Genomic DNA, 15,450 nt, shown 5'->3' on the forward strand with positions numbered 1-15,450 from the left:
TTATGATACGATATTTGTATCTGCCCAATTTTAATTGCGTTACGGTCTTGTATAAATCATGGGCAGATATCCGAATTTACCATTTTTTAATAAATGGCTTCCCACATTAGATTTGAGTAGTCAATTTTACAAGTAAGATATCTCCCTAAATAGTTAAAACATTTATTGAGAATTAAACCAAATTAAATTTTGGACAAATATAAATACAAGGAATAGTTGTTGTATTCTACAATATAATACATTAATACGTACATACATACATACATAACTATGGCGGCTTCAAATGTTCTTACAATACTGGTCGGCTCATGTCTTCTTACTACATTGTTGTGCATTTGGATAACTCCGGCGGCTTCTGCGCCGGCCGGCGGCGATTACCGGGAGGCTTTAGGCAAAGCCATTCTGTTCTTTGAAGGGCAACGGGCAGGGAAGCTGCCGGCGAACCAGAGGGCTAAGTGGAGAGGCGACTCGGCGCTCTCCGACGGCTCGCCGGAAAAGGTATAGTATTTTGTGAAAAAAAAAATAATATATATTTAATTTTTAAATGATATTTGTAGTCTATTTTTGATCGATTTTTTTATGAAGGTTAATCTGGCCGGAGGTTACTATGACGCCGGCGACAATGTCAAGTTCGGTTGGCCAATGGCGTTTACGACGAGCCTGTTGAGTTGGGCCGCCGTTGAGTATGGCGCCGGCGTGCAGGCCGCCGGCGAAATGGAAAATCTCCGGGCGGCGATCCAGTGGGGGACGGATTTCTTGATCAATGCTCATGCTTCTCCGACGACACTCTACACTCAGGTCTTTTAATTTGATTTTGTCTCAATTTTTATCTGTCGTCGGAATCTGTACGGATTTGATCCTATTATTTGCATATATATATATATATGTATGTATGTATAGGTTGGTGATGGGAATAAAGATCACGAGTGTTGGGAGAGGCCGGAGGATATGGACACGGACCGGACGCTGTACAAGGTGACGGAGGCGTCGCCGGGGAGTGAACCGGCGGCGGACGCCGCCGCCGCACTTGCAGCGGCGTCAATGGTTTTTAAACAGGGTGATGCAAAGTACTCCCAGACCCTGCTGAGCCACGCAAAACAGGCAAAATAAAAAAATCCCTAAATATATTCATGCATGCATTAATTAATTTTTTATTCAATATATATATATTAATATTCTCGTGATTTTTGTTGTGGCAGCTTTTTGAATTTGCAGACAAGCATCAAGGATCTTACAAGTCATCCTGCCCATTCTATTGCTCCTACTCTGGTTTTCAGGTAATAAATTACTAAACCTAAATTGTAATTGTCCGTACAAATCAAGAATGTAGAATCTGACCTGTGTGAATGTTTTGTGAAGGATGAGTTGCTTTGGGCAGCTGCTTGGCTTTACAAGGCTACTGGAGACAACACTTATCTGAACTATTTATCGACCAATCAGGGGTGGTCTCAATCTGTTTCTGAATTCAGTTGGGACAACAAATTTGCAGGAGCTCAAGCCTTGCTAGCAAAGGCAAATCAAGAAACATCTTTTAATTAAAAAATCAGACATTTTTCTTGGTTGTAAGAGACTGACTGATGAAACCATGTTTTTTATTTTCCAGGAATTTCTTGCAGGAAAGCAAAGCCTGTCGAAGTACAAGCAAGGTGCAGATTCATTTGTCTGCTCGTTGATTCCTGGGAGTGGTTCTGCTAGTTTCAAGACAACCCCTGGTGAGCCTCGGATTTTGGTTTTTTTTTTACGATGTAACTAATTAAACTCAGATTTATGATGTAATAATGACGCAATCATTTCCAGGTGGGCTTCTATTCTTCAGGGACGCCAGCAACCTGCAATACACTGCATCTGCTTCCATGGTCCTTCTTTCCTACGCTAATACCCTCGCCGCCGCACGCGCCGACGGCGTTCAGTGTGGATCCACGAAATTCCCCGCCGACAAGATCAGATCCTTTGCCCAATCCCAGGTTAATTAAAGAAACAACCATATCTATATATACAGACATCGATTAACGTTATAATTCAATCATCGTTAATTAAACATTACAAAACTGTATCCAGGTCGACTACATTCTGGGAAACAATCCGATGAAAATGTCGTACATGGTCGGATTTGGGAACAAATTTCCTACCCAGTTACATCACAGAGGCTCGTCGATTCCTTCGATCCGGTCCAATCCAAACAAAATCGGCTGCAACGACGGAAAATCCTGGTTTTCTTCCCAAAAGCCGAATCCGAACATTCACGTCGGCGCCATTGTCGGAGGGCCCGATTCCAACGACCGTTACCCAGATTCGAGATCCGATTACGCGCACGCGGAACCCACGACTTATATAAACGCAGCTTTTGTCGGCTCCGTCGCGGCGCTGCTCGGACAAAGTAAACCTGCGGGTTTACACATGGGACCGTTTGGTGGTGCTGATTATGACCGGTCCGACATGATCGACTACTGATCTCGCCGGAATATTCCATAGCTAGTTTGTACGTGGTAAATAAGGCCGGAGTATTGTTACATCGTGTGGTTTTAACTTAGAACAAGAAAACAATCTATACACACACACACATATATGTAATGGGATTGATTAATTACCAGATATGATCTATATGTAATAACAAAGGCTGTATTATTATATATGTCCTAAACTTGTCTGTCAGCTGTAAGATCTTAAGGGAAGTTGCTGTGACTGCAGCCCGAACACGAAATCATCGAATTCTTCCAGGCCCGAGAAGAAATCTTCATTCAGTACAAAACCAGGGATGGTGAAATCGTGATTGTCATAGTAGGTTAGATCATCTGATCCACGCAGGTTGTCTTCCTGATCGAATTTAGTGGTCTCGTCGTTGACTGAAGGAGGTTTAGGGGAGGATGGAGATTGCTTAATTGTTATTTCTTGTTTGGGTTTTGAAGATGGGAATTTCTGCCTGACAGTTCCTGCCAAGGAATTCCTCCTGGTGGGCTGACTGTGGCTGTGCTCTGCTGTGTATGTGATCACGTACATTCCTGGATCCGTACAGCTTTGCTCCACTTGCTTTCTTGCCAAACAACCTTTGGAGCTGCTGCAACGATAATAGCTCCTGTTCGAACACAATTCATACATTAATTTAATTAATTTATAATCGAATCAAATCTGATCGGATTACCTTGGGTAAGGAGAGCCCTTGATGGGTTTCTGGCCATACTTACGCCAAGCCCACATGTCTGAAGCTAATCCCTCAGCCGACACGTGAATCACTTCCCTTTTATGCTGATTCTTCCTGCAAAACTCCATTTTTCTTTCATTACCTTAATCTACACGAAGCAGGAGCATTAATTTCGTATGTCCGTACGTACGTACCTTCTCTTGTATTTTGGCACACAAGCAGCAGCAGCAGCAGCAGCAGTCTCTGATGACCGATCGGATTTCCCGTCGTGGCCGACGTTCTGTTGCTGAAACTCACCGGCGGCTTCCGCCGGAAGAGAATCCGCGGAAGCTGCCGGATAAAACGGCTTGTAAAAATCTTGCAACTCGTCGGGAAAACTGAGCAGAAATTCTCCATCAAATCCGTGACGACAGTGGATTGAGTCCGATACGACGTCGTCTGAAAAGGGCACTTTCTGATTCTCAGACATCTTCGATAGATCGCCACTTGGCCCTCTGACTATTGCCTGCAAACTCCAATCCTCCATTCCTGCTGCAGCCATAACAATGGCGGCCCTATTCCAATACTGTAAATTAATTATTTGCAGAGACGATTACAACGAAGATGATGAAGGAAGAGGAAAGTAAACTTAATTTGCGGCGATTTGACTGCGCCGAACGTTTTCTAGAAAGAAGAATTTTTTAAGCATGGAAGTGTAAGGAAATCTATGGAAGTTTTTATAGTAGTGATGGTGGATCTCTTTGGGGAAGCCGAGATTAGGGTTTTGTCTTCTTATGCAATTTGTGGTATGGGTTTGACTTTTTTTTAGTTGGGTGTCAATTGTCAAAACCGCCACTGTGTCGCACGCGCTTTTCAGCCGTCCGATTTAAGTTCTCATTTACACACGTGTGTATATATTGGACCAAGCAAACCCTATCGACTTCTCATTTATATATATATCATATATGCTTTAAATATTGGTTGACAAATAATATTAAAAATATTATAATAAATACATATTTAATGTATCTCACAAAATACGATATGAAATAATTTTTTTTATTATATTTAAAATTTCAAAATTTTAAAAATCATTATCTAAACGAACATGTGTAAATGAATATTTTGAATAATTTAGTTTCAAAGCTTACATAATATGCTCATGTTACATCAAATACGTATTGCATTTAGATAATTGCTACATGTAACGCATAACAAGTCGTTGAAAGTATTAGAAAAAGCCTATAGTTTGTAATAGGACCAAAAGTATTATTGCATGGTTTGTTGATATATATGACCAACTTTGCTGCTTTTTGTCTTAATTAAAATATTTACAAGAAATTAGTGACAAGTCGAGTCTGTCTATTCAACCATTAATTAATATATAAACCCACGAATAACCATCAAAAGTAAAATATGGTTTAGGTAAATCACTCATATATAATTATATATATATATAAGTTTATGCCCCAAAAATGGTTCATAACCATGAGAAATACATTAATTAATAGAACATTATTGAACTCATCAAATTAATTTGCCCCATTTGGGAGGAAATTAAGCACTAATTTTGTCGTTATAATTAATACAGTTTGATTTTAAGTGGGTGTAACACTTAATTTTTGTACGACATTATTAATTGACTAATAATTTTTTTTAAAAAATTTTCAATTACGTAGGAATATGCAGCCGCTATTCGAAAGTGCACACTGAGAACTCTCGACCGAACCTAATATCCTGCAAACTAGACTTGACAAGAAAAATCACACTAGATGAACCATATTTGACAAGTAAACTGGAGCGTCGGGATTTAAACACATGACTAATAAGTTTTTGTTTGATCACTTAAATGCATATAGGTATCATAATATAATGTGTAAATTTAAATATTAATTTTATATGTAGCTACGTCACGTTTGGCCTAACGCTAAAACTCCAAACCTAAAGTAATTCAATAAATATAGACATAGGGAAATATATATATATATATTCAATAATGCTAGCAATGAATTAGCTCTTGGACACCTAATGGCTTTTTTTTAAAAAAAAAAAATCAAAATTACTTATTACTATTTAGTTTTCATAACAATTTTTTTTTTTTTTTTAACTTGTTTTTTTTCCTACAAACTATCAAATAAAAATACTATTTAGACAAGTTACTCAAAACTTGAATTAAAACCAAACAACATGGAGACAATGGATTCAGAAATTTTGATGTTCAATTTATACAGATGTTTAATTTTAGCATTAATTGGATAATTTTAAAGTTAATAAACGTTCAAGCCAATATAAATTGTATTTAAAACCATGTCAATAATGTCACAATTATGGTTCCTTTCTTTAATTATTATTCTCAAGCAGGTTGATTTTCCTTTTTAGCAATATTACTAGTGTTATTTTATTAGTTTCTAAATTTTAAAAGAAAATAAATTTGATCGAACCTAATAACCTACAAATTAAGTTCAGCCAAATAAGTCACACTTAGCGAATATGTGTAGCAAGCCAAATCTGGAGGATCTCACGATTACGACTTCATCCCACGCCGTGAGATAAACCTTTATGGGACTTCTAAATTTCAATTTTGTTTAATTAAGAGTGTTATCAATTATTCGGGATGGATGTCATGCTAAACTAGAAAATTCAATACAACTAAATTTAATCTACACCCTTAATTATTAGATTTTTTATTTAATCAAAATACTTAAATTTAAAATTAATGGTTAAGATTGAATAACATATAGTAAATTCATATGATCTAATCCCTCAATTATTTGGTTATTTGAAAGTACAAATGTTAGCTGCATTATACCTATGTATTTGCGCACAATGCATAATTTCATTTTATGCCAATATAATACTCCCTCCGTCCCACATACATACAGTGTCTGCTACAGTGTAGACACGATATTTTAGGAGGAGTAATTAGTAGATAATTAAGAATGTATTCGTGAAAATAATTATCCGATAATATAAATAATTATAAATTAAGATTAAGATAACTAATTAGTTTAATTAAAATAAAAAAATAATATTTAAAAATTTAAAATAAGATTAAAGTGTGTAATCATTTTCCAAAAAAAGAAAGTGATATGGCATGTGGGACGAACAGAAACGGGAACGTGGACATGGTACGTGGGACGGGGGAGTATTAGATAAAATTGCTACTATACAATAAATTTGATTTAATTTACTGTTTTTTTTTTTTTTTTTCCTCTTGAATTGATATTTGAATTTATTATCAATTTATTGACCGAAGTAAAAACTGCCAAAAATAATAATACACTTTACTTGTAGGATATTTCATCTATTTGAATTAACATGTATGCATTATAAAAAAAAAATATATAATTGATCATATTCTTTTTAGAAAAATCTTCAACGAGAATCACTTTTTTCTTGAACATTTATGCAGGAACATAACTTTGCATTCATCCCCCATCGGTCTTGTCGTCTTCTTGCAACTTGCATAGTAAAACAAGATACACCCCACACGTATATCGTAGTATAAGGCCTATTCTAAACACTTATTACAAGTCGCAATTTCAACAATATATATATATATATAATCAAAGACCCTAATTTAGTTTTATAAAATAAGTGTTCATTTAAATACTTATTTTTCATTTATTTTAAACAAAATCAAATTTAAATTGCATAGAAATATATAAAAACACTTCAAAACTCTAAAAATTACACCCTTAATAACTCCCCCCCAACGTGTGCTCTAGGGTTTACAAATATGGACACTCTAGGACCACTTAATTATCCCCACCTAGCAATTCACCTCTAAATAAAAAAAAAAACCCATATATTATTCTTAAGTCGATGTTATCTTTAGATGTAATAATACTACACGACACACGTATACATCAAAATACCATAGGTAGCTAAGATCATTGTATTGATGACTTAAGTTTATAGACTTCACGACTTTGGGATTGCTTAGACTCGGTATTTTTCCAAGATGGTACCGTGGATGAGCTATGCATGGTGATGGCCCTCTTAATGAATTAGCTATAATATAACTACAACAAGTTTTATACTCTTTAATGAAGGCATACTTGGGTATTTTATGTATACAAAGGTGAATCTTTAATTTTCTCAATATTGAATAATTATGTATATATATAGGGTGGTAGGCTGCAGCAATATCTTATAAATTAGGCCATCTGCCCAACCTTTGTATAAGACTGAAATTTTATACTACTATAAGATATTAAATTTAAATAATTATTATTTTTTTTAATAAAGAATATATATTTGAAATGATAAATTGAAAAATAAAATTGTACTGTAGAGATGCGTAGTTCGTAGGATGGGGTAACGCGCAAAAAGACTTGGCGACCTTTGAGCGTGCGGAGTGGATATGCATAAGCATAAATCATAATGCAATGCATTGGAAGTCGCTTTTTATCGAAAGCAAAAGCGTCAACATCCGTCACTAGCGACTTCTGTTTTCAACATTTTACGCTGGAAGTCGCTAACGCTTTCGTCAGGGAATGATTGTACTACTATTTTTTATTTTTTATTTTATTTTCGGTTTAATAAATAAATCAAGTGGGCCGTGCCCATTACGACGATCTTCTGGGGTCAGGAATCTGGTCAATTTATGTGGCCAAATTTTCTTTTCGTTTATTTTCAATTTCTAGTATATCAAAATTTCAAAAATACATATTTATTTATTTATAAAATTTTGTCAAATATTATTTAAATAAAAATTTTAAAATATAACTAGCCTTTTTTATTTTAATATATTATGTAGCCTGCAATTGCAGGCCGAAATATTGGAGGGCCATGAAAAGCCCAAGCCCAAACAACGGCTGATATATATAGTGCCGCGTTACTGGTGTGTGTTTCTTTTGAAAGGTTTAGGAAAGCCCGCGAAGGATGCGCCCCGCGGAAATGGGAGAGCTATTGAAGAACTCGATCTTCTCTTCAGATCAATACCTTTGCTACGCTGATATTCTACCTCCTCTTCAGGTTTTGATGTTTTGTTCAGGACGGTAGAATATGTTTTAAGTTAAGCTTTGTGACTCGAATTGCTCTAGTTGTTTTTTCGTAAAATTCAGGTTCGAGCTCGGATTGAAGTTGCAGTCCTTAATTTCCTGAAGAATCTGAACTCCTCGGTTCCATCAGTATCGGATCTGCCTCTGGTTCGATGGAATTTTTTTGCAATTTTACGTGCATTGGAGTAGTTGATCAAAAACCTAGTAAAATAAAAATAAAAAACGAAAAACAGACAAAAAAATGTCAAGGTAAGTATTTGTTTCATAGATTTGATAATCGTAAATTTGAAACAGATTAGCAGGAAAATGAGCAATAGCAGAGTCAGGCGTGGATTGCTAACTGAAAGCGCGAATATATTTCTTTCGCATTCGTTTTGCATAAAATCATTGATGAATGAGAGCACGGGCAATTCATTTATTAGAGGTATTAAATTGCTTCAGTCTAGTATTTGATGCATCATTCATTACTTCCATTATCATGTTCATTGATTCGTTGATTTGAAACCTCCTTACTGCTTACAAAGTGTGGAAGGTGATGGAAATGTGTTATCAAATCCTAGCTCAAGAAAAGAGGGTAACTCAAAGGGAGCTATTCTACAAACTGCTATGTGGTTCATCAAAATATTTTACTTCTCAAGCACAGGTCAACCGGAGCATACAAGGTCTCCCCTGTTTTCTTTAGGGAATTATTCTTTCAGTAGATTGCCTTTGTTGTGTTTGATTCTTATCAAATGGAGAAGTAGATAACATAACAATTTTATAGAGTACTTGATGACAAATTGTAGATATCTCAATTTTGCCAGCAAGAAAAGGCCTAGGTTCTTATTAATGTTTATATGAATGCAAGCCAGATTTGGTGGCATTGCTAATGTGCAGCCGATATAGCCTTGGAATCATGGCGTCCAGCAGAGGAGCAGTAGTGGGTCGCCTGTTGCTGCAGGCATGCATAAAAACTTCATCGTATGCTTTACTAGTGTTTAAACAACAAAATAAACTAAGGTTATGGACATTCACATCAATACATGAATATGCAGTCTGCAACTAGTTATGAAAAGACAGTTATACCTGATTCTGTTTCATTTTAATTTGTTGAAAGGAACCAAACCAAGATGTTGTGGACTGTTCTGCTTGTGGATCTTCTGGTTACCCCATTTCTGGAGACCTTAATTTGCTTGAAAACTTGGTCATGAAAAGTGACGCTAGATACATCATTGTGGTGGAGAAGGTAAATATTAGCAATTCACATTCACTTTTTGTGAGGCATATAAGAAGGATTTCGGCCCCTGTTATGATAAGGAAGTGAATGAATGCTATCACAGCATGCAATATTTCAGCGGCTGGCTGAGGATTGTGTGTTCAATCAAATTCCCTCCATTCTCATCACAGCCAAAGGGTATCCAGATATTGGAACCAGGTATTTCTAACATTGCAAAAGTTTATATATCTTAATGAGTACTGATATGCCAATGCAACAACAAAGTCATATGATGTTGGAAAATGCCAAACAGGCTTCTTCTTCATCGAATGAGTCGAGAGTTCCCTGAACTCCCAATCCTAGGCCTGGTTGATTGGTATGATTCACCCTTGACCACCATTGATCTCTATCACAGTTCTTGATCAGATTAGTTACCCTGCACGAATGAGCTCAATTATGTAGGAACCCTGCTGGACTTGCAATATTGTGCACCTTTAAGCATGGAAGTATAACAATGGGCCTGGAAGCATACAGATACGGTGCTACTCCCTTTTCCACCCTTTCGCATCCTCTCATATTAGAATCATCGTCGAAGCTCACTTTTTCCCTGTAATTCAGCTTGCAACATCAAGTGGCTTGGATTGCGTAAGGATGACATTGAGCAGCTCATACCTGAAGAATCTTTAATTCCATTGACGCCAAAAGACCATCAAATCGCCAAAAGCTTGGCTTCCTCAGAGATCCTCCAGGTAAATTTTACATTGCTTTCAGTTATGCACCTTTGTCCCTCTAGATAAGATTATGCCATTTTTCTAGGACAACTATAAGGAAGAGCTTGCCTTCATGATTGAAAGAGGTAGAGCAGAAATTGAAGCTCTTTACATTCATGGATATGATTATTTAACCAAGTACATAGGAAAGAAAATCGTACAAGCCAATTACATATGATTTAGGATGTGAAGGTATTGCTGGCTTGCAAGGTCTTAGAGAATTTGATTTTGATTAATCTTGTGGTTAGTCAATGAAGCATTAGATTCTACATAGTGGAGTTTCTGGATGATGTAGATATAAGAAAAATCGAATTTGAGGAAAACCATAATAAGTTAAACGAAGTTTACTCGCGTGGATCGAGGAAGATTCAAAAAGTCAATCTGAACATGCTTTTAAGTGTGGAATAAATGATGTTCTTACTTAGTTCGACGCTTCCTGTCAATTATACCTCCATTTAAATGTTTATGATATGTAAAATATGATGACTTTGATTTGATTTGACTTATTTTAATTTCATTAAAACGCTAAGGACTTCTAGGAAATAACCTACTAACATTCTTGCCACTTAGCATGAGGCTAGTCTCGACATTGGATTAGGCAGTTGTACCAAAAATAAAAAAGTTGAAGTGTTTTTTATTTTTATCTTTTGTTTTCAAAGTTGTATTCAAATGATTATATATATATATTTGTATCAACCTTCAAGCAATAGGGTAAGTTTTGAGCCCATCAACAATTATAATCTCAGGGTGTAGTAATATTTGCATGTATTTACTTTTCGGTAAAAAACTGCTTGCACGTGAATAATTATCAAGGCACATTAATTCACATAAAACGAAACACATAGAGATATTTATATGGATAGATGAGGACGAAAATAAAATTATTAATTACGTTGAGTCAACGCGGTTGACGATAATTTTGAGTCTAAATGTACGTACAACTATAAAGTATATTAATTATTAGCGGAATGCGAAAGGTGCATAATTCAATGTACCACGAGGGCCAATAAATTGGCACACAGCCACACATAGTTTATTTTATATATTCATTTACTTTAGTCTCAAGTAATTTGTCTGAATTATGATATAATAAAAATAAGTATCATTCTATCAATTAATTAAATTGAATAATCTAAGAAAAATCACGTAACAAATTTAAATAATTTTAAACATTAGGATAATTTTTTACTAATAAGTAACAAACTAGACCACATTCATTGAGGTTTCTGGCAAATAAAAAAAATATCTGAGTTTGAGACTAACACCCTAACATTACTTCCATATTATTTAACCTCATATGTTTCTTTTCATAACAGATTTTTGTACCCCATCAATCCCTAAGTTCTGGAAAATTGTTAATGTATTCTTCACTGAATTTGTCTGCATTACATGTGCAATGCCTGCGACATATATAGGCATGGTGATTACAACATCATGCTAAGTGAAGTGTCCTAATTGTCGTTTAAATCCATATATTAATTAATTTGAAAGCCTCTTAGTTTTAATTGTTAAGGAGTAGATGCATAATAATCTTACCAAATAGATCTTCACTTGTGTAGTGTGTTGATCTTGCTCCTAGCAGAAATAGAAATCATAGACTGTAAAAAAATAAATTAAAAAAAAAAAATCAATGGAAAATATAATTGAAACTAAAATCTAAAGTTTAGAAATATGTTGAAGAAACAATTAATAGATAAAAATATTTTTTTTAAATCTAAAAAAAAAAAGATAATTGGAGCAAAAATACAAATAAAGGGGTAATAATTGGTGTAGGTTCCAGGGACCACGAGACGGATGAATGGTGTAGATTAATCTGGTGTTGGGGACCAGGGACCTTCCATAGAAACTATTATGGCAACATTCTAACTTCTTACACCAAACCCTTGTTTAATTGATGAATTAATTAGGAGATTTATATAGATCTAAAAACAACAAGTGTTGAAGATCTTTCCTCGTCACCTCAGTCTCAGTTATTTGAAAAAATACCTTACCTAATTATATATAATATGGATCCATTTCCATCCACCCATCCAATAAATAAATAAATAAATAATTGTTACAATTAATTAAGAACTGGAGTGAAAGAAGGGCTAATTACAGCCATTCCCTTAAATGAAAAATGGAATGTTTCACGAATGAGGAAAGGATCAGAATTGGAATCAACAGACAATGCAAGAACCAAAATACGGCAATGCTCCTGATTTTATTTCTTCATTTTATCACGACAACTCCCACCGCGTGATCGTAATCCTAATCTAATCGATTTTCTGCTAAATAATTGGAATTAAATTAAGAACACCATTTTTATTTTTATTTTTATTTTTATTTTTACATTTACATGGGAATGAATTATTAGGCAAACAAACATTGCATTGGCGACACCAATTAATTCCACACCCATATACGAGCTGTTGGAACACTCGAGAATTTCAACATTTATTATTACTATTATAAGTTTGGTGCATCATCGTATTCCCCTTAAATCTTTTGGTACAAACCATTTTGATGTTAAAGATTGTGTTGTTGGGATTTATAATTACTGAATGAATGGCAATCTAGCTAGGTAAGAAATTTTACCGTGTTTTTCTTCACCTCTTAGTTATAAATTCATCATATATACATACACCACAATAATAATAATAATAATAATAATAATAATAATAATAAATAGTTAGACTAATATAGACCGTGTTATTTACGTTAATATTTAAAATATTATCAGTATAGTAGTGAATAATGTTATTAGGAAAAACTACCTCCTACAAAAATTAACCTTAACCCTTATTTAATAGCACTATATATTTAATCCTTTTAATAAAGCCATGAGGGATAAAATATAATTGTGGTTTACTGGTTTAGGACACTCATAATCGCTGAAATAAAAAGCCGCCTGTCAAACTGACTCCAACATTCAAAGTTCATTCATGTCGTTAATCAATTTTTATTTTAATTTCTTCTAAAAAAAATAAATTTGTAAATACGTGTCTGCCATTCATGGAAGCTTCACAAACAATTCCATTGTCCTCGCTGCTACAAAATCCTACAACCATATATAACTATAAATACATAACCAAATTACTCATCTAAAACATTATCGATCCTCTTCACAATTACATACATACATACATTTGTATTTCTTGTCTTCACTTTACTTACTGCTCTCCAACGTTAATTCTCAATCTGTTAGGACAATGGAGCTCGTGTTGAGGAACCAAGAACAAGTCTTGTCGAAGATTGCCACGAGCGACGGCCATGGTGAGAACTCGGCGTACTTTGATGGCTGGAAGGCCTACGACAGCGATCCTTACAACCCTGTCAATAATCCCGATGGCGTCATTCAGATGGGGTTGTCCGAAAATCAGGTACAACATTGACATCTATCGATACCACCATCGTCATCAACTATGTTTCGCTATAGTTTTCCTGTCCTAACTAACTTTTTGTCGATCAGCTTTCATTTGATTTAGTTCAAGAATGGGTTCTGAGCCACCCGGAGGCGTCCCTCTGCACGCCGGAAGGCGCGCGCGAGTTTAAGGATATCGCCATCTTTCAGGACTACCATGGATTGCAAGAATTCAGAAATGTACTTACAACTTAGTAACTTACACCACTCTTTCGATGATATATATATGTTGTTTTGTTTTTAAGGTTCTTTCTTCATTTTCGATAGGCTGTCGCTAGATTCATGGAGAGAGTCCGAGGGAACAGAGCTGTGTTCGATCCAGACCGGATAGTTATGAGTGGCGGCGCAACTGGCGCTCAGGAAACGCTAACTTTCTGCTTGGCTGATCCGGGAGACGCGATCTTGGTCCCGACTCCGTATTACCCGGGGTATGTCCTAATTCGACCATCCTATTGTTAATTGTCCTAATATAGTATTCTAAGTTTTTAGGTGAAACAGTCATTTAACAGTTGTAATGAATTTAAATTTTAGAAATGATAGAGATTTGACATGGCGAACCCGGGTGTGCCTCTTCCCCGTCATCTGCGACAGCTCCAACGGCTTCAAGATCACCCGAGAAGGCGTCGAAAGCGCGTACTACAAAGCACAAGATTCAAATCTCCGGGTGAAGGGATTGCTCATCAACAATCCGTCAAACCCGTTGGGCACGGTTTTGGATCGAGAGACGTTAACCGAGTGTTTGCGCTTCACTCAGGACAAGAACATACACTTGATCTGCGACGAGATCTACTCGGCGACTGTCTTCAGACAGCCCGGATTCGTCAGCATTGCCGAGATCATGCAAGAAAATCTATCGCGGTGCGATCCCAACCTTGTCCACATCGTCTACAGCCTGTCCAAGGACCTCGGATTCCCGGGCTTCCGAGTCGGGATCCTATACTCTTACAACGACGCGGTCGTGACCACCGCACGCAAGATGTCGAGCTTTGGGCTCGTCTCGACGCAGACGCAACGCCTCATCGCGTCGATGCTGTCGGACGAGAGTTTCGTCGAGATGTTCTTGCAAGAAAGCACGCGGCGGCTCGGGACTCGCCACCGCATGATGTCAAAGGCTCTGGCACAAGTCGGGATCGGGAGCCTCCGGGGCAATGCCGGGCTCTATGGCTGGATGGACTTACGACGGTTGCTGAAGGCGCCGACGTTCGAGGCCGAGATGGAGCTGTGGCACGTGATCATCGACGACGTCAAAATCAACGTGTCGCCGGGGGCATCGTTCCATTGCTCGGAGCCGGGATGGTTCCGGGTTTGCTTCGCGAACATGGACGAGGAGACGATGGTCGTCGCGCTTTATCGGATTTGTAAATTCGTCGTGCATAACAAGGAGTCGCCGGAAAATGTCGACCGGCGGAAGCCTTGCCAGCGCCGGAGCAAGCTCGAGATCAGTGTGTCTTTCCGGCGGTTGAAGGATGAGCTGTTGATGACCCCTCGCTCGGCTATGGTTCAAGTGAAGGAGTAGTAAACTAACTTGAGTTAAGTTAACTTGAGTTAAGTTAAGTTAAGCGTTATTTATATCTGCTGAAAGTTAAATAAAGTCAGAATAAGGATTGAGGAGATGTGTGATAAGAATTTTCACATTTTGCATTTGAGTCATACGTTACATATGTTGTGTAAGACGAAAGTTAATGTGAGAAAGAGTTTGTTATTAAATCAAAAAATTTGGGCTTTGTAGTGGTGGGCCTCCATTTTTAAGAAGTCCAACCATTTGGGCCCAACTATAATCCATCAATTTTATTAAAAAATTAAAATAAAATAAGATTAGAGGAACAACCTAGATTCAATTTGAGTAAATCAGTAAATTAAATATTTTAAATTCCGATTATTTAATTGGTAAATTTCAGTTAGAGGGTTGCAATACTGCTGAGAAAGTGACCAGTCTTATTATAGGTATCCTCTAATAT

At 36.5% G+C, this 15,450-nt stretch overlaps 4 protein-coding genes across 4 annotated transcripts; 3 read left to right on the plus strand and 1 right to left on the minus strand.

The window, feature by feature from the left end:
- Positions 1-268: 268 nt before the first annotated feature.
- On the plus strand, positions 269-2,451 carry LOC127255497 (endoglucanase 20-like). The gene is made up of 8 exons (XM_051281027.1): positions 269-498; positions 586-798; positions 901-1,101; positions 1,200-1,277; positions 1,360-1,512; positions 1,604-1,712; positions 1,798-1,964; positions 2,059-2,451. The coding sequence occupies exons 1-8, from the start codon at positions 271-273 to the stop codon at positions 2,449-2,451; spliced, it is 1,542 nt and encodes a 513-aa protein (XP_051136984.1). The 5' UTR covers positions 269-270.
- LOC127255374 (WRKY transcription factor 22-like) lies at positions 2,204-3,822 on the minus strand. The gene is made up of 3 exons (XM_051280878.1): positions 3,334-3,822; positions 3,140-3,253; positions 2,204-3,073 (listed from the first exon to the last, which is right to left on the minus strand). Exons 1-3 carry the CDS (start codon positions 3,678-3,680, stop codon positions 2,650-2,652), a joined length of 885 nt encoding a protein of 294 aa, XP_051136835.1. The 5' UTR covers positions 3,681-3,822; the 3' UTR covers positions 2,204-2,649.
- A 4,158-nt stretch (positions 3,823-7,980) lies between these two features.
- Positions 7,981-10,267, plus strand: LOC127255389 (meiotic recombination protein SPO11-2). Its single transcript, XM_051280898.1, has 11 exons — positions 7,981-8,098; positions 8,188-8,271; positions 8,419-8,548; positions 8,649-8,786; positions 8,976-9,064; positions 9,221-9,349; positions 9,444-9,538; positions 9,633-9,695; positions 9,782-9,858; positions 9,938-10,068; positions 10,136-10,267. The coding sequence occupies exons 1-11, from the start codon at positions 8,006-8,008 to the stop codon at positions 10,265-10,267; spliced, it is 1,161 nt and encodes a 386-aa protein (XP_051136855.1). The 5' UTR covers positions 7,981-8,005.
- Positions 9,945-15,185, plus strand: LOC127255387 (1-aminocyclopropane-1-carboxylate synthase-like). Its single transcript, XM_051280897.1, has 5 exons — positions 9,945-10,068; positions 13,277-13,451; positions 13,541-13,672; positions 13,760-13,920; positions 14,024-15,185. The coding sequence occupies exons 2-5, from the start codon at positions 13,281-13,283 to the stop codon at positions 15,006-15,008; spliced, it is 1,449 nt and encodes a 482-aa protein (XP_051136854.1). The 5' UTR covers positions 9,945-10,068; positions 13,277-13,280; the 3' UTR covers positions 15,009-15,185.
- The last annotated feature ends 265 nt before the right edge of the window (positions 15,186-15,450 follow it).

The sequence above is a fragment of the Andrographis paniculata genome, unplaced genomic scaffold (genome assembly GCF_009805555.1).
Source record: "Andrographis paniculata isolate CXL003 unplaced genomic scaffold, ASM980555v1 Contig54END, whole genome shotgun sequence".
NCBI lineage: Eukaryota > Viridiplantae > Streptophyta > Magnoliopsida > Lamiales > Acanthaceae > Andrographis > Andrographis paniculata.

Coding starts and splice junctions, on each gene's coding strand:
- LOC127255497 (XM_051281027.1), top strand. CDS start 271: ATGGCGGCTTCAAATGTTCTTACAATACTGGTCGGCTCATGTCTTCTT. Junction 1,513..1,603: donor CTCAAGCCTTGCTAGCAAAG/GCAAATCAAGAA, acceptor TTTATTTTCCAG/GAATTTCTTGCAGGAAAGCA. Junction 1,713..1,797: donor TAGTTTCAAGACAACCCCTG/GTGAGCCTCGGA, acceptor AATCATTTCCAG/GTGGGCTTCTATTCTTCAGG.
- LOC127255374 (XM_051280878.1), bottom strand. CDS start 3,680: ATGGCTGCAGCAGGAATGGAGGATTGGAGTTTGCAGGCAATAGTCAGA. Junction 3,254..3,333: donor GTGCCAAAATACAAGAGAAG/GTACGTACGTAC, acceptor GGAGTTTTGCAG/GAAGAATCAGCATAAAAGGG. Junction 3,074..3,139: donor AAGGGCTCTCCTTACCCAAG/GTAATCCGATCA, acceptor GTGTTCGAACAG/GAGCTATTATCGTTGCAGCA.
- LOC127255389 (XM_051280898.1), top strand. CDS start 8,006: ATGCGCCCCGCGGAAATGGGAGAGCTATTGAAGAACTCGATCTTCTCT. Junction 9,065..9,220: donor TGGGTCGCCTGTTGCTGCAG/GCATGCATAAAA, acceptor ATTTGTTGAAAG/GAACCAAACCAAGATGTTGT. Junction 9,696..9,781: donor ATCCTAGGCCTGGTTGATTG/GTATGATTCACC, acceptor TCAATTATGTAG/GAACCCTGCTGGACTTGCAA.
- LOC127255387 (XM_051280897.1), top strand. CDS start 13,281: ATGGAGCTCGTGTTGAGGAACCAAGAACAAGTCTTGTCGAAGATTGCC. Junction 13,452..13,540: donor TGGGGTTGTCCGAAAATCAG/GTACAACATTGA, acceptor TTTGTCGATCAG/CTTTCATTTGATTTAGTTCA. Junction 13,921..14,023: donor CCGACTCCGTATTACCCGGG/GTATGTCCTAAT, acceptor TTTAAATTTTAG/AAATGATAGAGATTTGACAT.